The 22181-nt window shown below is 47.2% G+C and overlaps 2 protein-coding genes and 1 long non-coding RNA gene across 4 annotated transcripts in view; 1 reads left to right on the plus strand and 2 right to left on the minus strand.

The window, feature by feature from the left end:
- The window catches only part of RPS6KA4 (ribosomal protein S6 kinase A4), a 38551-nt gene extending 27672 nt beyond the window's left edge, over positions 1-10879 (plus strand). For both annotated transcript variants that reach the window (XM_035099333.3, XM_060269789.2), the window contains exons 11-17: positions 1204-1337; positions 1969-2062; positions 2356-2526; positions 3799-3990; positions 5425-5584; positions 5904-6067; positions 6695-10879. In XM_035099333.3, coding sequence (XP_034955224.2) covers positions 1204-1337; positions 1969-2062; positions 2356-2526; positions 3799-3990; positions 5425-5584; positions 5904-6067; positions 6695-6910 — 1131 coding nt within the window. In that variant the 3' untranslated portion in view covers positions 6911-10879. The remainder of the gene's footprint in view (positions 1-1203; positions 1338-1968; positions 2063-2355; positions 2527-3798; positions 3991-5424; positions 5585-5903; positions 6068-6694) is intronic.
- LOC148683147 (uncharacterized) lies at positions 2710-11179 on the minus strand. Its single transcript, XR_015947544.1, has 2 exons — positions 11007-11179; positions 2710-3735 (listed from the first exon to the last, which is right to left on the minus strand). It is a non-coding gene; the product is annotated as an uncharacterized LOC148683147 (long non-coding RNA).
- A 578-nt stretch (positions 11180-11757) lies between these two features.
- LOC118076518 (calmodulin-1) lies at positions 11758-20705 on the minus strand. Its single transcript, XM_035099335.3, has 6 exons — positions 20489-20705; positions 17833-17863; positions 17038-17181; positions 16184-16290; positions 14411-14546; positions 11758-12414 (listed from the first exon to the last, which is right to left on the minus strand). The coding sequence occupies exons 1-6, from the start codon at positions 20489-20491 to the stop codon at positions 12386-12388; spliced, it is 450 nt and encodes a 149-aa protein (XP_034955226.1). The 5' UTR covers positions 20492-20705; the 3' UTR covers positions 11758-12385.
- Between the last annotated feature and the right edge of the window lie 1476 nt (positions 20706-22181).

A 22181-nucleotide genomic window follows, 5' to 3' on the forward strand; every position in this document is an offset into this window, starting at 1 on the left:
AATTTGGCCCACGAGCTAGTGCCTTAGGGAGAACCGGGCAGTTGCCAAGGGAAGCATTCTCTGATCCTTCCCACAATGTGCCCTGATGGGCAGAAAACAACAGTACCAAAGTTGCTTGAGTTTGGTGCCACCCAGGGCTTCTCCAGACAACCACTTCAAAGCAAAGCATGCCCATACAACATTTTCACATTTGGGGTGGATAGTTCCTGTCAGTCCCAAGTCTAGGTTAAAAGCTCCCTAGGAGGAGAAGCCAGGTGTGCGGGAATGGCTTACTTGTCCTGCAGTGATAAGTTTTGGTGGGCTCCTGGGCAAAAGACCTTCATTGCCTGCTCCAGAGGAACCGCTGCAGCTGTATAATGGTCTGTTTTCAGCGGAGAGGCCCATGGTGAAGCAGGAAGGGGACTGGGCTGTGTCAGCAGAGGGCTGTCCCAAGAGAAACACACTTCTTCCCCCCCCACCCCTCTGGCTGAGCTGCCCCATGGACTCTGTGCCAAAGCCTGATTGTCCCACATTCTGGAACCAGCCATCCATAGGGCTGGGCATTCATAACTAGAGACATCCTGCAGCTGTATCCCCAGGAAGGCAATGCTGGAAGGCTTCCATCCACTTTCAGAGATGCTTTAAAAAATAAAAAATAAAAATGGTGGCCTAAAAGGCTTTATTGTGTATTATCCAGGCTTTGTCAAAGTACCTGGCTGCTGGTCACCAATATCATCGTATCATTATTATTATTATTATTTTGCATTTAAAAGTCCAAACAATCTTTCATTTTCAGGTTTATTGTGTATTCGTAACAGATTATTATTATTATTATTATTATTATTATTGCTATTTAATCTCAAGCATGTAGGCAGATTAAATTTATGAAATTCACACTCAGTTGATTGACATGAGTACCTTAGGTTCATTAATTTCAGTGGGTCAGCTCTGAGTAGAACTTAGTTAGAGACAATCCTGTTTCTCCCCCATTGCCTTGGGCGGACTTGTGACAGTGGGGTGAGACCACCTGCCTGTCAGTCACCTGATAGTGCTATGGTGTCAGATGATTGACAAGTGGGTAGTCTTGCCCATCTGCCAGTGTTGGCCGATGGGGATGCTCCACCCCACTGGGCCAAAACTGTCCCTCACCCCAGGGTGTGTGTGTGCTTGGGAGAAGTTCTTTCTTCGTAGGTTCTGCTCTAAAGCTCCTCCTCCTCTGTCCAGGATTCTTCGTTCTTCCAAAAGTATGAGATGGACTTGAAAGAGACGCCGCTGGGTGAGGGCAGCTTCTCCTTGTGCCGCCGCTGCCGGCAGCGCCAGAATGGGGCAGAATTCGCCGTCAAGATAATCAGCAAAAGGTACTTGGTCCTCTTCACTGCCATCCACACTCCTTCCCCCTCCCAAAGGAATTATTCCGCCTAGAAAGTCGCAGGGCATTTTGACATTGAACAAGGTCAAAATGGACATTTTCTTTTTCAATAAGAACATCAGAATGGCGCTGCTGCAACACCTGGAGGGCCAAAGGTTCCTCCACACCTGCTTTACGCCGTACATAATCAGTTCAAGGGGATTCACTGCCACAAGTTTTGGGGCTGTTACTCTGAGAACTTAAGGTGGCTTTAAAAGTGTGTTGGTCACATTCATGGCAGAGGAGGAAGAAGAGAGTTCCATCACTGACTAAGGCTGAATAGAACCCCCAGGTTCAGAAGCAGTCTACCTGCAGGCTTCCCACATACATCTGGTTGGCCACTGTGAGAACAGTGGACTAGATAGGCCATTGGCCTGGTCCAGCAGGCAGGCGCTTCTTATGTTCCTAATGGATTGGAGGTTTGATTTATAGGTCCTAGCCATTGGCTCCTTCTTCACCTCTCTCTGCGGGACAGTAAAGATTAAGTAGCAGTGTATTTCCATGTGCCTGATAGCTGCTTTGTATGATGCTGAAATAAAAAAGCAACCCCATTTCGTACCCCACCCCAACCCCTAATCCAGGATGGAAGTGAACACACAGCGCGAAGTGGCTGCCTTGCAGATCTGCGAAGCCCACCCGAACATCGTCAAGTTGCACGACGTCCATAATGACCAGGTAATGGTCTTGTGAATTTTCCACGCCAGGATCTCTCTGCCCTCCCTGTAGAGAGAGGGCTAAAGAGGCTGCTCTACTGGCTGGGCAAGGAAGAGAAAGAAGGCCAGACTCCTAGAACGTCAACCCGTGCTGGCCAATCCAGGCACTCCAAGCTGCCTGCCAATCACAGAGCCAGATGCGACACCCCCCCCCTATTCCCAGGTAGTTCTCTGGGCTTAAGTACCGCCCTGTGTCCCGGAACTTCCTGGATTGAGCTGCTCTCTTCTCTTTCTTGGCACATTCCTTCCCTGCAGTACCACACGTACCTGGTGATGGAATTGCTCCGGGGCGGGGAGCTCTTTGACCGCATCAAGAAGAAGCAGCACTTTAGCGAGTTGGAAGCCAGCCAGATCATGCGCAGCCTGGTCTCCGCCATCAGCTTCATGCACGACGCAGGGGTAGTGCACCGCGACCTCAAGCCTGAGGTAACGGGGGAGAGCAGGGTGGCAGGAGGACCACAGCCTCCACGATAGAGAACAGGCAACAAGAGGTTGCCGATGCCTCCTGGAAAATGACAGCGCAACAGCAAAGCAAACTCTCTTTTACAAACACACACACACACACTTTCCCCCTAAGTTCTCTGGGACTCAGCGGCAAGCAAGGCTTGGTGAAGACCACAAGATGTTTTTATTGATTTAGCAACATTTATAGACCAAATAAATACATAAATCTCTCAGCGGTTTACATAAAATAGTATAAGATATTTACACTGACTCTAAAAACAACTGGATATACAATACAGTGGTTCCTCGACTTACGAACTTAATCTGTTCCGAATGCACATTCTTAGGTTGAAAAGTTCGGAAGTCGAAACGCAGCTTCCCATAGGAAAAAATATATTCAGAAAAATTCTTAAGTAAAAAAAAACAAACGCATTTAAAGCCGCCAACGGTTTCTGTTCGGATGTAGAAAAATTCATAGGCGTGCAGCCATTTGTCCTTTCGTAAGTCGAAACCTACGGATGTCGAGTAATTCATAAGTCGAGGGACCACTGTAATAGCATTATCAAAATTTAAATAAAGGGTTGGATCCACCTGACTCCTACTCAGAACAGACTCCTTGCCATCAGCAGGTCTACTCGTGAGAGGAGTTAGCTGGATGCAACTCCTAATCCACAGAGTTTAAGTAGTATACATTATAAAATTGCATGTCTGGATTGGGTCACCCAAACAAAAGCATTTTCATCAGGTGTTGAAAACAGTACAAATAGGCAGAGCATTCCAGAACATAGCTGCTGCCATGTTAAAAGCTGGATTTCTTGCTAGCACACAGCAAACATGAAAGTGTCTTTTTTTCCCTGGGGGTGGGGAAGGCATGTCCACACCATTTTGTGGTGCTGGCTCTTTTCCTGCTCTTTTAGACGTGAGTTCCATTTTTGTGTCGTGCCACACCCCCACTGCAGCCATTTTGTGACTGCTGCCCACGGAACTCCCTTAAAATTCCAGGTGTGGCCACTGGCCCCAAAGGGCTCTGGGTACACCTGGCACATGCCTGGCCGCTGGTCACAAATGAGAGCTCTGAGGCTACCAGAGAACTCACAAGAGCTGGCGCATGGGACCTGTGGTTTGCTGCAGGGATGGGGAGGGTGCTCTTCTGAGAAGATCTCTGTCTAGGCATGGCTGTTGATTGTTACCCTAAAAGAGAGAGAGAGAGAGATGACTCAGGCTGGCTGTTGTTTTTGGTGCAACCCCTCTTAGAATATCCTGTACGCGGACGAGTCGGAAGGAGCTCCCGTGAAGGTGATTGACTTTGGCTTTGCCCGCCTGCGCCCCCAGAACTCTCAGCCTATGCAGACCCCCTGCTTCACTCTGCAGTATGCCGCACCTGAACTCTTGCAGGATGGGGGCTATGATGAGTCCTGCGACCTCTGGAGCTTGGGGGTTATCTTGGTAGGTGGAGACACGGTGCAAATGAAGAGAGGTCAGTGGGACTGGCCTGTGGGCTGTGGTTACCCTGCGGGGGACACCATCACACAATCCCCTCCATTCCTTTCTCTTCTCCTGGCTTCTCCCTTTTCACAAGCAGCCTTGCTGCCTCTTTACATATTTAATAAAGCACCTATATTTTGCCTTAAATCATCCTAGATTGCAGGGTAGGGCGCAACTTAAAATGAGTGTGCAGAAACTTCTTTTAGCAGATTTCACTGCCCCCTGCCACACAACGATCCTGTCTCCATCTCTTCTTCCCCACCCCCTCATTGCATCCCACCCCAAACCCTGCATCCCATCCCATTCCTGATTAGTAGTGCCAGGACCTCCCTCCAAATCCAGCACCACCTTCTCCCTTTGTAGTACTTGACCACTTTCCTGTGCTTCCTTCAGCAAAGCATGAGCGCTAGTAACTTGCTTCATTGTACTCTTAACAAACTGAGATTCCTTTTCTTTCTGTTACTTGTAGTTACTGATTTTCTGTATTATTTTGATCCCTCCCTACCCCTATGTCTCCGGGCAGCTGACAATTACAGTTTACAACTAGAAAACAAAGGAGAGAGAGAGAGAGAGAGAGAGAGAGAGAGAGAGAGAGAGAGAGAGAGAGAGAGAGAGAGAACACAGCAGGGTATATTATATGTAGGGACTGGTCAAGAAAGACCAATTTGAGAAAGTATGGCTTCCCTTTATCAGCTCTGTAAATAGAAAACTCTAATTGTGCTTCACGACTTCACATGTATCCTTGAGGAGAGGATTGATACATAATAGCCCTCACAAAGAAATGGATGTCTTGCAGCCCAATAGCCAGGGCCATTTTTCTAGAAAGAGAGGTGCTGGAACTCACCCTGAGCATTTACCTTGTTCTCTTATAATGGCAATGGGACTCACCTGAGACGTGCCAGAACTGAGTTTCGGTGAGTTCCAGCTGAAGAAAGCCCCGCCAATAGCTAACCTGGTGCTTATTTAAGTTCAGGTATGCACATCAAAGTGCAAGTAGATAAATAGGTACCGCTCCGGCGGGAAGGTAAACGGCATTTCCGTGCTCTGCTCTGGTTTCGCCAGAAGCAACTTAGTCATGCTGGCCACATGACCCAGAAAAACTGTCTGCGGACAAACATTGGCTCCCTCGGCCAGTAAAGCGAGATGAGCACCGCAACCCCAGAGTCGTTCGCGACTGGACTAAACTGTCAGGGGTCCTTTACCTTTACCTTTTTTTTAAATGCAGCTTTAACAAGTTACGTTTTCTAGTGATTGAGTTTACTCCTCACTGTGTTTCTGTTTGTAGTTGTATTGCTTTTAATTGTACTTATTTTGGAAACCACTCAAATACTTTTTTAAATAGCGATAACCCTTTGAGGTTGCATAAATTGTCCCTTCTGTTCTTCTCTCCTCCAGTATACCATGCTCTCTGGGCAGGTCCCCTTCCACAGCAGTCAGGAAGGGAGCGCAGCGAACCATGCAGCCGAGATCATGCACAAGATCAAGGAGGGACAATTCTCCCTGGAGGGCGAGGCCTGGAAGAACGTTTCTGAAGAGGCAAAGGAGCTGGTTAGAGGTGATGGGGGAATACACTTAAGGCACCAGTTGGGGAAACGTACATGGCGTATTCCTGTCTGAAAATGGGAAGATTGGGGGGGGGGCTCTGTTGGTGCTAGGGAAATGAGGTAAAAACATTTTGCACTTGAGATTCTGAAGGTTTTTTTGGGGGGGGGAACCCAGGCTTAGGACTGAAAGAAGTTCCTTTGTATCCATAAAAAACAACCCTCAAATCAAATGGTGAAGCAGGGAGGGTTATCTGTGGATTTGGGGATTTAAGGTCTGTAAGCAATGCTAATGCATCTTCCCTCTTCCTCGCTTGCTCTTCTTCTTCTCAGGCCTCCTCACAGTGGATCCTGTCAAGCGACTGAAGATGTCGAGTTTGCGCTACAGCGACTGGCTCCAAGATGGAAGTGCCCTCTCTTCCACACCTCTCATGACTCCGGACATTCTGGAGAGCTCAGGGCCTGCCGTGCGAACTGGCGTCAACGTTGCCTTTATGGTAAGAGGTTGGACAACCTGAGCAGGAAGTTTCTTTGGGGGAACCGAATGAGACAAAATGTAATGGCTGGAGAGCACCAGGGTTCAGAGGATCCTGCCAGGAGTTGAGGGGGCACTCCTATGCTGGTGCAGCCTGCAAGGTTCATAGGCTACACTCACCCTATGAACCTTAAGGCATGGCAAAGCTCCTCCGGAGCAGCAGCCATCTTGTTTCCCCAACATTGCTTTGCGTGTTATGTTGGGCCCGAGTGTTGAGAGGAATAAATGGCAGTCGGATGGCAGCTTTGCTATCCAGCGAGGGCGGTTACCTTCTCCCTTGAAAAGTATGCAGGGTGGAAGGAGGAAAGTGGGAAAACAGCAACTCTTCCCCACTTCCTCTTTCAGCTGTGTGCTTTCAGAGACATAGGTTTAATTCTACTGGAACTGATCCCAGATCTCTTGGAAAAGCAAAGTGTTTGTGAGCACTTTCTTTCCAGCTCTCTGGAGGAGGGTTGTTGGCTGATGTGGGGGAGTGGGAAAAGATCGAAAACCCAAATTTTGCCCACAAGCCTAAAAAAAGGTGGCTAGGGTTTCGAAACAAAAGACAAAGGGACAAACCCTCAAGCTTCAACTCTTTGTCCTCTCCCAGGCCTTTAACAAGGGCAAGCGTGAAGGCTTTTTCCTGAAGAGCGTGGAGCACGCCCCCCTTGCCAAGCGACGCAAACTGAAAATGTCAAGCACTGGCGCCGAAGCCCGTCGCAGCAGCAGCAGCAGCTCCTCCTCTTCCTCTTCCTCCTCCTCCGCGACTTCTTCTCGCCCCCACAAAGCCAAGGTTCCCAGAGTTTGCCACGACCCTCCCTCATAGCACCCCGGGGAGACGAGGTGCATCGCTTGGTCAGGAGGGAAGTGGGTATTTATTGTCTATGTTGCTGTTGAGGGAGGAAGCCCCCTCCCTCCACCCCCACCCCCACCTTCATTCATGATGGGGTCTGTTTTGTTGTCCAAAGTGGCCCACGTATTTCGGAGGAAAACTCTCTCTGCGGGGAAAGATTTGCAGCCCCCACCCCCTGCCCAAAGGATGACTCCTTGTGTTTCTTGCAGGGCACGCAGTTGCTGTAGTGAGAACAAGGAGACCATAAGGCAGCCCCGTAAGAAGGCACCACACCTTTTTAAATACCAAATCTGTGTTCCCTTTCTGATGGTTCAGGGCCTGCCATCCCATTGCAAAGGCGGGGCCAGGAGAGGTTGGGTTGTATGTGCAGGTTTTTTTTTACATTGATCAAGCGGAGGCCATGTGGAGGTGATGCCTTTCCATCCCAGCCCTCCCCCTGAAAGCACAAGAGGGGCTGGTCCCTTTTCCTGAGGGACTGGAGTCAGGTGATTTAAGGTCAGGGGTTACAATTGAAGAGGAACCCAGCCAAAAACAGCTGAGCTATTTTCATTAACTTCATCATGGCTTTTGTAAGACGTGGATTTGCCTCCCTTGAGTCCAAAGCTATGTATCGGGGGAGGGTGTGTGTAGACATTTTCTCCTGGGAAAGGCTGCTAAAATACAGCAAAAAACAAACAAACAGGAAGGTTTTTTTTCTGGCACACAGCTGAGTGCCAAGGAAAATTTTCGGCACCTCCTGCTATTGTTAAACGAGAGAGGGTGGTCTCTAACATTAGTAAATGCACAGAGCAGACCCACTGAAATGAATGGGCATGCTAACTTGGGAACACTTTTTTCAATGGGTCTACTTGGGAATACAACCCAAAGGAGCAGGGCCATGCTGAAAGTAGTCTCAAGACAGGGAACGAGGGCTTAGTATCGCAGGGATGGGGCAGGCAGAATCACTCACCACTTTATTTAATATAGGATGCACCGTGGATGCAAATGGGTTAACAAGCCAAATAGGAACCTCTACAGAAATGCGGGGTAGGGGGTGGGAGGAGATGTCTTCTGAGGGATTTTCCCAAATTTCTGATAATGTGAGGCAAAAAGGGTCTTTGGTTTTTGCCTTACAATGACAGCAGAATCTACTGTGCTGGGAGATTCTGTATATTAAAGCTCAGGCACTTCAGGAAACAAAAATGGGATGAGCGGGTGGGGATGTTGAGGGGGAGAGAGAGAGTATATTTTTAGAGAGAAATATCTGTATGTTTATTTAAAAAAATGCTGCAGGCAGGCTTGAGGGGTGGAGTTTGTGTGATAACACACTTGAATTTAGCAGTGGGAAGGGAGAAAATCAATCTCTCTCTCAGCTTCAGAAATCTGTCCCATCTCCTTGTTCACTTAAGAGGTAGAACAAGAAAAAATGTAGAAAGATGGGGAAGGAACTTCATCACATTGTTAAATCCAATTCTGTTAACACATTGTAACTGCACTGGGAATCAGATTTTAGTTAGAACCAGTTACTTCCCACTTTTTAAGACAGACAAAATGGAAGTGTTGAATTTTGCTCACTTCTAATTTGAGAGCAGGACCCTGATTGCATTAGCTTGGATAGGATCATTAAACAGAAATTTAGAACTTCGCTCATCACAACTTGGAAGTTTGCACAGAGATCCCATTTCCAAAATTCAGATTTATTTTTTTACTACAAAGACCCACCCCATCTGTAACTGTATAAATGTGAAAGTCATGTTGCAACATTTGAAGTTTTTAAGCAGAGGTTGGATGTCCATACGTCACTGATGCTTTAGTTGAGATTTCTGCATTGCAGGTGGGTAGGAGATGACCCTGAGGGCCCCTTCCAACTCTACAATTCTATGATTAATTTGTGGGGTTTTTGTAACCCCATTTTGCTTACACTACTGTTGCAGAAAGCTTATGTTCAAATTTTGTCAAAAGTCCAAGCTTTTAAAAGCACGTGTTTTCGTACATGTTTGTGGAGCACTGGGAATAGGGGTGTAGAGGGATTCTAATTACCTACATTTGTTAATCAGATTAAGGGGGGATGACTGAAACCTGAAGTCAGCCAATGACTCTGGAGATTCAGAGCAGATAAAATGGAGGACTGGTTTAAAAGGTGCGGAATTAACTATGGAACTCACAGCCATAGTTGATGGCCACCAATTTGGATGGCTTTAAAAGGGGGACAAGGCTATCAATGGCTACTAATCCTAGTGCCTGTATACTACCTCCCAGCTCAAAGGCACCATGCTTCTGAATAATGGGAGGGAAAACAGCAGAAGACTGCTGTCCTCATTTCCTGCTTGTGGGTTCCCCATAGGCATCTGCCTGGCCACTGTGAGAATGGAATGCTGGACTAGATAGGGCTTTGGCCTGATCCAGCAGGTTCTTAAAGATGCAGAACTGTGTTAAGGTGGTAATCACTATTGAGGCCCAGATCTAAGAAATTCTAGTATATAGCAAGTGTATGAATAGAAAGGCATGTGTATGCGTCTGTCTAGATTATCTAATCTGGAATGAAAATGTTATTGTAGTAAAATAATATGCCAGAATGCCCTGAAATAAGAGGAAAGGGGAGAATTAGGTTTAGACAGCAATCTTTTACACATTTACATAGAAGGAAGTCTCATTGAAACAATAGCACTTGCTTCTGAGTAGACGTAGATAGGAGTGCATTGTTAGTCACTTTAAAGGGAAGTGCAATTATAGAGATAAACTACCTGGTAACTTTGAAGCCAGAGAGGGGGAAATAATAGGTTCCTCCCTCGCCAACCCCAAAAAGTGGAAATTTTGAAATCTATTTCATGGATTAACTAGCTGTATCAATTCAACCCAGGATATGCAGTGAGGTCAGCCTTTTAACTAGCTTGAATTCCCTCAGTAATTACCTTACATCCTCAACAGCTGAAGAAAACTGCTCTCACCTCACTATTTATAGCTAATCTAGCTTTGGTGTTAGAATATAAAGTCTTCACCTTAAGGGAAAATATTTAAACAAATTCTTTCTTTTCTGTGTTTCACAAAATTTCCACCCACCCGCCTTTTTTAACTGATATTGAGGGGCAGGAAAGTGAAACCACAGATAATATTCCCCCTCAAAAAAAAAAAAACCCTTTCCCCCTTCCTGGGCATGAAAAAGTGCAATTTCTTTTGGAGATGAATTGGATTTCCTGGGCAGCTCCTAAATGCTTCTTGCTGATTTGAGGAAAATGGACTAGAGGAGAGAAAATGTGTTTGTTTTGGTCACAATATGATGGGGAGAGGGTCCCAAAACAGCTCTTCTGCTTCCATTCCCTTTGGGAGTGAGCGAGTGTGAAACATTTATCTGTTCTTCCCCAGAGAACCCATTCTTGCTTCGTCACCAGTGTGAATGGGTCGGTGTTTAACAGAGAAACTCTGGGCATATATCTATGCTACTTATTTGAACTGTCTAACTTGTTTTAAGTGGACTCTCAGCTAAGGAACTCTATTTAAATAAACTGCAAAGATCTCAAACAAGGAATTCTCAACACCTGTACCAAAACTACATTTCCCCTTTTGGGAATAGCACGACAATAACTGCCATTAAAAAAGTTTAGATTTGTAGCAGAGATGCTTACCGAAAAGAGTCTTGCCAGCTGCTCCCCCTCGGTTTTTTTTTGTTGTTTTTTTTGCACTTGGCAGCTTTTTTCATTTGGGGAGTGAGGGGGCTCCCTCTCCTTGGGGAATTGGGTATCCATGTGTGTTTCTGTTTATACGTACGTGTGTGTGTGTGTGTGTGTGTGTGTGTGTGTCTTAATTGCCATATCCCCCATACTCTATGCTGAAGAGATGGTGGAGGATTGAGTGGGAATGTATTCTTAAGCAGCACAAAAGGCCAAGAACCAGCCATCAGGGGCATCTCATCCATGCAACCAAACCTTGTGTATTTTTTATTTGAAAATAAAAATCACCTCTGAAGCCAAAGTGTTTTGTCTTACTCTTGGCACTGGGAAGCCTATGCCTCCCTCTCCAAGTGCAACAGAGGTTGTCACCAAATGCAACAGCAAGGTCTAATCACCCACTTAGCCAAAACCGGAGCACTTACCAGTCATGAGATAAACTTGGCCAGACTGAACTTTATTTCATAGATACTGTATATACTAGACCCAGGATAGTCCAAAGGCAACATGGAAATTGTGCGGTTGATGCATTCCTGCAGCAAATCCAGATGAGCAGACCCAACCTCTGGTTTGATTTGCAGAGCTTGATGCAAGAGGCCTGGAACAGGGTATGTGTCAAGGTTAACATGCAGAACTCAAGATGATCCCTTGATTGTGTTTTCATTAGGCCCCAGAGATCCAACTGCAGCCCTCACCGTCTGCCCATATGGATCCCCACTGTGGCCACACTTGCAGTTTTGGATGCCAGTGTATAATTTCCTTCTCTTGCCTTGCCCACTTTTTGGACTCTTTCCCACGTTGGACTCCTAGTGCGCAGTAGCTTCTGAATTCCACCAATCTGATGTTGCTCTGAGGTCATCATAAACACCCCTTATGCATAAATAAAGCCTCCCTACAGGCTAAAGTGCCCCATTGGCTGTCTGCCCCATTTTTAAGCCACCCACAACCAAAAGAGAACCAGTCCCAGTGATGATTCACACAAGGTGGGAAGCTTGTGAGAAAATGCTACTCTCCAGTTTCTGGGAAGACAAGAATGAAAAGGGATCTGTGGAGCTCTTTGCATGGGAAGGGGATCTCTACAGAGATTTGTTTCCAAGCTGGTGAGAAGAACAGATGCTGCAGCCTATTGCCTTGAAGGAGCAAACTGTCTTTAGACAAAGCACACTGGGCCCACCCTTTTGAAACACACAGACTTTATTCAAAAGAAGAAAAAGAAACCGTACACCAACTGGAATGGAACAGAATCATTCCCTGAAGCCACTGGAAGGTAAGGGAAGAGGAGGTAGGGCACGACAATTATTAAGAGGTGTAACAGTTACAATATACCCAAGATATGCAGATATTCCCAGGAAGACAACTGCAGATGGCGGAAGGAGGCACTCGGCTGAACAAAACAGTTCATGGATGCAAGGGTTACACGCTAACTGGGGTGTGGCCTTTGGAGAGGGAAGGAGCGTAGGCGCAAGGCAGCGGTGGAGCCAAGGGTGGAGGGGCGGCCTTCACTATGGCAGTTCCTCTCCACCACTGGGCCTCCCACAATGCTAGGAGTTGGGCCTTGCGTTGCTTCTCCTGGCCAGGGCTCTCCATTGGCTTCCTGCCATCCCAGCTGCACCCACCGCGGGCACTAGTATGTAAACCAAGAGGGAGGGGGAAGAGACAGCAGAGAATGGCCACAAACCGCTAAAGCATCAATGGAGGCGTTGAGTGCCGGACAGACAGGAGGAGCTGGAGAAGATTTCTATGGTAAGCAGACACGTCCTTCCATTCTGCACAGGGAAAGGGAATGGGGTGGCAGCTGCTTCTCTTATTTGGCAGTCATCATCTGTACAAACTCTACAGGAGCAAAGGAGACAGGAAAGGAAAGTAAATCAGGACATTCAAGAGACGGGCACCTTTCTAAACATCTCCTACCTATGCATTTTAAAATAAAAAAATAATGGATTTTTTTTATGTGCTTACCTAGGGTTGCCATAGGTCTGGATTTTCCAAGACATACCCAGACATATGGCAGTCCATGTCGGCAGTGCTCAAAAACAGCTTTTGTGATTTTGTCCAAAAAGATCAACAACTTTGGCACAAAAAGAAAGTATGTTTTTGATAAGCTTCAGTTCTGAAAAGCTGTGCTTGCTACTGTCAATGGTAGGGGGGAAATGTGCCAGGAGACTTCATAGTGCTACTCAGATGTTTAGGAAGACATGAGTCATTTTGGTATTATGGATGTACTTGCAAGGCATCTCTACCAGGAGGTAGAATTTGACAAAAGTGACCCTTTGTCCCAGCTTAGCACAAATACCTGCACCATTGATGTGGGAGTGGTTGCCATCAGTGAGTGCTCTGTGAAGATCCATACAGTGGGCAGTAAGTGCCTCTTCTGGTAGCTTGTAAAGGATGTCCAAGTATCCCCATGGACTTCTGCAAAATTCCAGCTGCTCAAGTCACTCTTCAGCTGATACATGAGCAGGTTCAACAAAAGTACAGCTCTCCCGTTTGAAGATTCCGTTTGGGCTACTGCATTCATCGTGAATCTGACCCTCATATTCACAATGAAATACTCAATAGTGAGATAAGAGACCAATCTACCCTTACTCTGGGCATGGGGATTTTGCCGGCCTGGTTACCTCATTCCAACAAATGGCCTACTTCTTGTAGCTGTGGAGAGAGTGATGGAGCTCAGGGAGGGGGACTTGCAGCCACAGCCATTGTGTGTGCTGAACATGATGAAGAATAGAGGCCTACACCTCCACAAGGCTTTCCTGCAAGAGCAGCAGAGAGGAGGCCAGCAGCAAATCACAACCAGAAGAGATGTAGCTCCAGGAAGCCGAAAGAAGCTCCACCGGAAGGGGTTTCGAATTTGGAGGAGGTACTCTGGAGAAGCACAAGCCAAACCCTATTCCATTATCCCCACAAACTGAAGCGCATCTCTCAGGCGATTTGATCCCAGGGCAAGGAGGTGTTGCGGGCAAGGATTCTCCCATGTAGTCGGTGCATGCAACAATTGTTTCATATGCCCCCCGACTTCATACACACATGCATCAGTCTTTGTAGCACGGGCAAACCACACCTGCCCAAGTCCCCATAAGCATGTGAGCAGCCCTGCAAATCTGACCATGGGGGAGGGGCACACAGAAGGCTCTTCTCGCCCAGGGCACTGTTTGTCCCAGGGCCAGAGTCTGCCCTTTCATCATCATCATCATTATCCATTATTATTATTTCTATTTATATACCGCCCTTCATCCAAAGACCCTGGGGCAGAACACAGTTTACGCAGCACCAAAACATAATGTACAGCTTAATAATAAAATAATCATAGTAACAATCCCCCCACATTTAACAGGTCATAGATTATTTAATGGATGAAGGCCTGGATAAAGAAGAATGTTTTCCCCTGGCACCTAAAGATATGTAATGACAGTGCCAGGCGAGCTTCTCTGGGGAGAGCATTCCACCGGTGGGGAGCCACCACAGAAAAGGCCCGTTCTTGTGTTGTCACCTTCTGAAAGTCTCGGGGAGGAGGGGATATAGAAAAGGGCCCCAGATGAAAAGTGCAGGGTCCAGGTTGGTTTGTATGGGGAGAGAGGCAGTCCTTAAGGTATCGAGATCCTGAGCCATGTAAGGCTTTATAGTTCAAAACCATCACTTTTAAAAATTAGATTCTTGGGGCTTTCTTAAAGATCTACACAAGTTTCTAGCATCCATCTTTCTAAACAAATCTCTGATAATTATGTGGGCCATAATTCCTGAGCAAGACCCACTGAAACAAAGACAACTTGCCCAAGAGGGTAGAGGCTGTGTGGTGCCACATGCCACTGCACCCAACTCCCCTCCTCACCTTCATAATTGACTTGTCCATCGCCATCTATGTCAGCTTCCCGGATCATTTCGTCAACTTCTTCATCCGTCAGCTTTTCGCCTAAGTTGGTCATGACGTGACGCAGCTCCGCAGCACTGATGTAGCCATTGCCGTCCTGTGTGTGGAACCAGGAAAGGGTGCATTAGACAAAGCTGGGCCAAGCCAATTTCCATCCATCAACACCTGGAAAGGACCAGACCATGGAGAACTGTCCCCAGGGAGAGAGGCAGAAGACGTTGGCATCCAGAATAACCTATTACTCCATCCACAGCAGGCTTGTCCATTCTCCCCATAAAGCAAATTAGTGCATTTTTAAAGAAACATAAAGAAGCAGCACAGATGCATGTGACTATTTACGCAAGGAAAGAATGTGGCTGTGCTGTGGTCCTCCTTGCTGGCCACTGTAAGAACAGGATGCTGTAACAGATGGACCTTTGACCTGATCCAACAGAAAGGCTCTTCCTATTTTCTTAACCCCCATACTTGACACTGATCCTTTCCGCTGTGGACTGTGGAACAATACTTCCAAACAAGCCACATGGCTTCTAACCCAGTTATTGCCTCTCTCCTTCCACTTTTATTCCTCTGTAAATATGTTTTCTTCCTTGAAGAGACCCTTTCTTCACTCCTCTCTACAAATTTACAGTTGATTCTAAGTTATTTTTTAACTATTTGCATATTTGTTTTGTTTTGACATTTTCTCCAGTCAATTTCCTCTCAAATGTCAAAGAAGGGAGGGGGAAAATGTGTGATAACCCGGGGAATAGATTCCTCATGTCCTAGCCAGTTGGCCAAGTGGCCTGGATTCAGATGGAAATGGAGTTCTTGCCCCAGGGCTTATTTGGCGCCCAGAATAAAACCGAAAGCGACTCAATGAGACTGAATGTGTGAGGAACGTTACTGCACTCACCGAAAAGCTGCACCTCACAAAAGGAGTCTAGGAAGCACTTAAAACTCCATTCCCAGTTCACGCAGAGCATCAGCCAGGCCTGCTGGCTCCACTGTTCTCCCATGTGAACCAACTGCATCTCTAGTAGGACACCAAACCATCCTCTGTAGTGAGAAGAGGGAGGATCATAATGGCCAACACTAAGGCTTTTACCACTACGGGTCTTGCCGCCAGTAGTTCCTAGGAAACGTGCTAAGCAATTTTCAATCTCTGGCTAAATAGCAGCAGTTTCTATTGTACAACCTTTCCCCAATCACTGGAATAATTTTGCTTCAAAGAAAAACAAGGTGGCAGAGCTAAAAGGGCAGAGAGCCTGGAAAACCTCTGTGAAAGTGTTGATCCCAACCAGGAAGAACGGCACCTAGCCAGCAAGAAAGCTGGTCTTAGTTTTACTGTTCTAGCTATAGGACTGGTGTGACCTAACGGACTTTTGGCATTCAGGTTCAGCTCAAAAATTCCTACCCTTGGGCTCCTGGAAATCTCTTTCCAAGCCTATCCTGAGGCCTTGGAATTAAGAGTCTCTCATATGCTGGGATACATCAGAACCTTTGGCTGATGTTACTGAACTACAACTCCCACCAGCCCCAGCAAGCATTGCCAATGATGGGAGTTGTAGTTCAGCAACATGTGGAGGGCCAAAGTATCCCCACACCTGGGATAAGCATCTCTCCTGCTGTAGGCCATCCACTGGAGAAAAGGGCTGCTGAGCATGTGGCAGAATGCTACTCCCTCTGGTCGCACTAGTGAACAAGTTGTGTAGAATCCTAGCAAACATCTTTTCGTCACAAAATTAGCCCCCCTACCTTGTCAAAGACTCGGAAGGCCTCACGAATCTCTTCCTCGCTGTCTGTGTCCTTCATCTTCCGAGCCATCATGGTGAGGAATTCTGGGAAATCGATGGTGCCATTCCCTGGAGAAGGGTCAGCTCTTTAGTGCTGTGCCTAAAAAACTGCTGCTGAGATCACGTGTATAGCAACATGGAAGTCTTGTCCGCTGGTCTGCCCCCTCCCACCTAGCAGGGTCAATACTTTTCAAGGGAACAATGGCTACTGGAAACACTTTCCTCTTCCCCCTGGACAGGGCAACAACGGCTTTGCCAGACACCACAGTGGGTGGAAAAACCCAGTTTCAGGTGTGTGTTCAAGTAACTGAGGGGAATAAGGGGAAAGGGCCATCTAAGTGCCGGATAGGCCCTGCTCTCTTTAGGAAGGAGCCACAACGTTCCATGATTGAACTTGGGTTATCCTCACAGGCTGTCCTTCCACTAGGATCAGCCTGTGAGTTCAAGAAGGCAACTCCTCACCTTCCTGCCCAGGTTTCAACAGCACACAAGGACAGCTTGCTGTCGCTTCCACCCAAAAGGCTGCTGTGAACCCAGCACCCTCCAAATGTTCACTTCCATCTTCTACTTTGGCCCTGACCAATGAGGATTGGGGCTTATGCATCTTGTAGGATGCAACTACTGTTACCCAACCCTGAGACCTTTCACTACAGCAAGTTACAAAGACTAAAATAAATGTGTCAATTTCCCACCTGCACCACATATATGGACCAAAGAAACAAGACAATCCAAATTGGAGGGTCAGGAAAATCCAATATCTGTTACACCACTACCCCATTTCCCACCCGTCCCCAGAGTCTTGAGTGCCCAGCTCACCATCAGCATCCACCTCATTGATCATGTCTTGCAATTCCGCCTCGGTGGGGTTCTGCCCCAGGGAACGCATGACGGTGCCAAGCTCCTTGGTGGTGATGGTGCCGTCGCCATCCTTGTCAAAGAGGGAGAAGGCCTCTTTGAACTCTGAGAGAGGCAGGGGAGAGAGACAGCTCAGGGCCAGATATTACCCCCTGCAACCCAAGTCCCAGCCCCCAAACTCAGAAAGGAAAACAGAAGGAAAGGGGCTAGCTAAGTACATTTGTAACCTGCTCGGCAGGTGTGGAGAGGGGAAGGAGTACCCAGGTTGTGTTTGGGGGCAGAACGCTAGTATTCCCCCATGCAGGTTATCCAAGTCTTGCTGGGGGATGGAACTGCCCTAATGCATCAGCCCTTAAAAGATCCTGGGCCCAAACACCCAATATTGTCTTAATAGCATTTTTTTTCAGGATGCAGCTACATCAGCATGCTCCTCCCCTCCCTCCAAGGTACACTCAGCTACCTTTGAGTGTTCAAATCAGTTGGGTAGATGAGGTCAAGCAGTATTCAGAGAAGTGCTTTTGAGGAAGGACATTACACATGCTCCTGTTTAACACAGAAAAGGAGCAAAGGCTGGGAGATTGTGAGGCAGCGAGTTTAGCGAGGACATTCAGGGCCAAGCGTTTGGATGGAGGACCAAATCCAGCACTGATTGCTGGCTCTCTTGGCATTTATGCCACACAACTGGTACCACCAACCCTTTAGATTTTGACAGATGCTGCCAATGTTCCTGTCCCCAGGAGCAAGATAATTTCTCACCTGCTATTTGCTCCTCTGTCAGCTGATCAGCCTGCAGGAAAGCCATGAAGGATGGTGGGGGAAGAAAGAGAAAATCAGTCAGTTTTGCAGGCCTCGCCTTCCTGGTCCATGACAGCCACACCCCATTTCTTTCTCTTTCTCCATCAAGCTCAGGACTGTCAACACTGATTGTCAGCAGTTCATCAGGATTTCAGCTTGGGGTCTCCCCCAGCCCTTCCTGGAGATTGAACCCGGGAGCTTCTGCATGCAAAGCAAATGCTCTTCCCAAGGTACAGTTCATCACCTTCAGCCTTCAGGAAGGGCAACATGAGGTTGCCAGCTCCTTTCTGACACTCTTCTCCACACATCCTGTACTGCCCGCTTCCAAACCTGGATGGGCTCCTGCTACCTATGGTTCCCACCTCACCTACTTCAAGTTCTTCTAACCCTTCCTTATGCAGCCTTATCACATGCTCCAAGTTCCTGTGTCAATAACCCACTTTAGATGGTTAGCATTTTTCTATTTATAACCAACATTTATGGTGGTTTACAAAGCGGTATAAGCACAAAAACAGGAGAGAGGGAGGTATTTGCCCTACGAAGGCTACAGTCTACATTTTCAAAGTCGGAGGACACAACAGAGCTCGGGAATATGTGCCCCTCCCCTCTTCATCAGAAGGTGGGTGAACAACATCACACCAACCCCTTCAATATTCTCCTTTTATAACCATAAGGGGAGTTTTAATCCTCTCTCAGGGAAGCTTCTCTTTCCAGTTTCTCAACTGTCTTTCCACTAATTCTTTATTTAATGGAAACCACATAAGATAGAGGGAGAACAAACAGAGATCCTCCCTCCTGTCTGCTCATACTGCATCTCCCAACCCCATCATCTGTCTTGGGATTCACCCCTGCTCCCTTTATATTTCCATTCTCAATCTGTGCAAGGCCTTAGGTAAAGGCAGTAGCTCAGTGGAAGAGCACCTGCTTTGCATGCCAAAGGTCCCTGGTTGGAGCCCCAGCATCTCCAGGCTGGGCTGGGGAGCACTTCTGCCAGAAAACCCAGAGAGCCACTACCAGTCAGTATTGACACTACTGAGCTAGATGGACCAATGATCTGGATCTCTACAAAGCACATTATTTTGCATTTTTAAAACTTTGATTTACTAGCCACTCCTCACAATAAAGTCCAATGTTCTTATGCATCCTCACTTTGAAATATACCCTTGTCTATATATTGTCATTATCTCATTTTTAAACTTGGGTGAGGAGATGCCTTAAGCACAGTCATTCTCTCAAGCATGCACACAACTCCTTGAAGGGTGTGTCCCCCATTTATTACTCTCACCCCCCCCTTGCATACACAAGCCTCTTTTCTCCCCCACCAGGTGTCCACTACCATTTCTCTTTCTCAGCAGTTCAAGTGGCCTCAAAATGAGGAGGTTTTCTAGTCACACAACAGAATCTCCTTTTAAAGGCACCCCTGTTTTCTATCCACCTGCTCTGAATTTTGCAAATTATTATGTTCTTCCCACTTCCAGACACACAAACCCCTTTATCATCTTCTCTCATCATTACACCACTTGCCTTCTTCAGGAGTTTTCTTGCCAATGCTCCATTTTTTATCAACTGTCTCTTCTTAGCTGAGCACCCCACTTTGGGGGGGAATATGACGACCCCCCGACTATCCCATTATCAACACTTTTATCAAATCCTCACTCATATTTAAGGGATCCTCTTCTCAGCATCCCAGTCTCTCTCTGCCAGCACTGCATACTTTTATGAGGCCTTTTGGGACTCCTCTGCCCCCTAGCCAAGGCACAGGCAAACTTGCCCTCCAGATGTTTTAGGACTACAATTCCCATCATCCCTGACCACTGGTCCTGTTAGCTAGGGATGATGAGAGTTGTAGTCCCAAAACACCTGGAGGGCCGAGTTTGCCTATGCCTGCCCTAGCCCATTCCAAGAAAACTTCCACCTTCATTTTTAAGGGGTGTTCCACAGGTGCAGCTGTTTTTGAGGTGATTCCTTTCTTGACTCCTCATGCTTTTGGGGAGAAGTTAAAAGATTCCCCTTAGACTTCATCACCCCCACATCCTTTGCAAAGGGAGGGGAAATGTACAGTTTTTTCTTCCTCTACACCCATCTCTTATTAACCCATCCACTTCCAGCTCCTCAAACCCCCCACATAGGTAAAAATAAAAATAGGGGGTGGGAGAGGGAAAGACACTTTGAACCCCCCTCCCACTTCTTCACCTTCCTAAGCTTCCACCCTATAATATGCCATCATTTGTGGGATGTTCCAGCCCCCCTCCCTATGACCCAGTAATATGATAAAAGCCACAAAAGCCCCCATATTCCGCCCCCATCAGACACCCCCATCTTTTATTAACACAAGCCCACGCACATCCTATTTAGGGGAGGGGATGTGAATCCTAAAAAACCTTATTTAACTTGGACTTGATCATCGCAAGACCTCCATCATGGAAGACCCCTCCCCAACACACACACCTTCATTTTGGAGAGGGTCCCCTCCCCATATAGCCCTCCATTGAGAAAAGGGGCCTGACCCCTTCCCTCCTTAAGACGCCACACTGCGGGGGGGGCAGGTCTAGACTCCCCTCCTCACATGACCTCACGCTTAGCCCCCTCCCCATTTAAGCCCCCCTCCCTCTCTCACCATGGTGACGTGGGGGAGGGGAAGCGGCGCTGCGACCTCTCAGCTCCTGCCTGGCGTCCGTCTCCCTCCACCCGGGGCTGAGTCGTCGCCGTTGCCCCGCTCGCGCAAGCGCTCTCGCCCGCCCTCTTCTTCTTCTTCTGCTCTAACGGCAAGCGCCGAACGTTACTTCCCGGGCCCCGCGCGCACGCGCATTCTCCTCCCTCCGGCAACCAGGGCCGCAGCAATAGGAAAGGCGGCCCTTTAAATAACCCCCGGTCCCGCCCCCTCCGCAGTCACGTGCGCCGCCGCCCGACGTCTCATTGGCCTAGCCTCACCTGCATTGCGTCAGGGGAGGCAGCTTAAAGGGAAAGCCGCGAGGAAATAGGGCGTATTGTGAGCCGGCGGCCGGGAAGGAGGAGAGGGCGGGAATGTAAATAAGTGGGTTACGGGGAGGAGGAAGTTGTGGAGGAGAGAGGAATGCTGTCGGCGGTATTTTTTGGAGGGTGATTAAAGGGGAGGTGTTGTTAAAAGGGATGGCTGGGTGTGATAATTCCTTTTTCTTTTCCTATTTAGGACTGCTGGGAGCATATGAATGAATGAACCAATCTTTATTTGCATCAGCCATCGGCCATAGCAATGAAACAACCCTACAATATACAAAGAAAAGAAATAAAAAGTCGATTATATAAAATACATTTTAGAGTTTTGGTTCAATAGTACTGGATCTTATTCTAATTGCCCCAGCTAAAACCTTGCAACCTTTGCTGTCACCTGCTCATCTTGATCTGCCAAGAGAAAGGAAACTCTGGCAGTGGGTGGGCAACCCAGAATGGACAAAAAAAGAGGGGTGATAACATCATTCCTCAAGTCTTTATCAAGAGTGCAAGCCAGAAGGCATATTAAACTGTCCTGTACTCCTTTGTCATTTTACTCCGGGGCTGGGGACCTTGTGGCCCTCCTGGTGTTGCTGAACTACAACTCCCATCAACTTTCCCCATTAGTCTTTGTGGCTCATGGTAGTTCGAGTCCAACATCTGGAGGGTACAAAGGTGATCCCCATCCTTTTTGCAGGGTTTTGAAATTCCAAGGGATTTCAGAGATTGTATTTTTAAATACCCAATTCACAAAATAATTAATTGAAGCTTGGCAGTAACAAGAAGCACATTTGAGTATCGTGTGAAGGGTACATAAACAGGCACTGTGGAGGAAAGTACCAAAACTCAACATGTTAACCACTCTTCACATGCATTCAATAGTTTCTTTTGCAGGAATAATTCATACACATCCCACTTCTTATGGAAAAGGGTGTAAGTTATGTAGTGTACCCAACACCCACAGCCCAATCCTCTACACAGCATTGTCTGTGGCCCCCAAGCCTCAGCCTGCTAGTATCCACAGATTATTCATTAGTCTTTAATTGCCGAGTCAGAGCCCACTACCAGCTCACAAGCTGGTCTCAGGTGGGTCACAATAAAATAAATGAGCATCAGCAGTATTACCCCTCTATATCGATGGTAAAAAGAAAAATTCCTGCCTGCTTTTTTCGGTTAAAGATAGGTCCCGTGTCGGGAAAGGTTGAAAGATACTGTATGTTTACAGCTGGAAATAAGGGTTTTGAAAAAGCAAAAGAAAGTCCGGAGATATTCAGCCTGTTTAATTATTTGTCCCAATCCCAAATTCCACACTTGTGCAACATGATCAAGGTAAACACATG

The sequence above is a fragment of the Zootoca vivipara genome, chromosome 16, assembly GCF_965207765.1.
Source record: "Zootoca vivipara chromosome 16, rZooViv2.hap1.1, whole genome shotgun sequence".
Lineage (NCBI taxonomy): Eukaryota > Metazoa > Chordata > Lepidosauria > Squamata > Lacertidae > Zootoca > Zootoca vivipara.

Excerpts from the sequence above, each read along its gene's own strand:
- LOC118076518 (XM_035099335.3), bottom strand. Across the intron at positions 16,291-17,037 it reads CAATGAGGTGGATGCTGATG|GGAATGGCACCATCGATTTC; the intron begins GTGAGCTGGGCA and ends ACCCTTCTCCAG. Across the intron at positions 12,415-14,410 it reads TGGACAAGTCAATTATGAAG|AGTTTGTACAGATGATGACT; the intron begins GTGAGGAGGGGA and ends TTGCTCCTGTAG.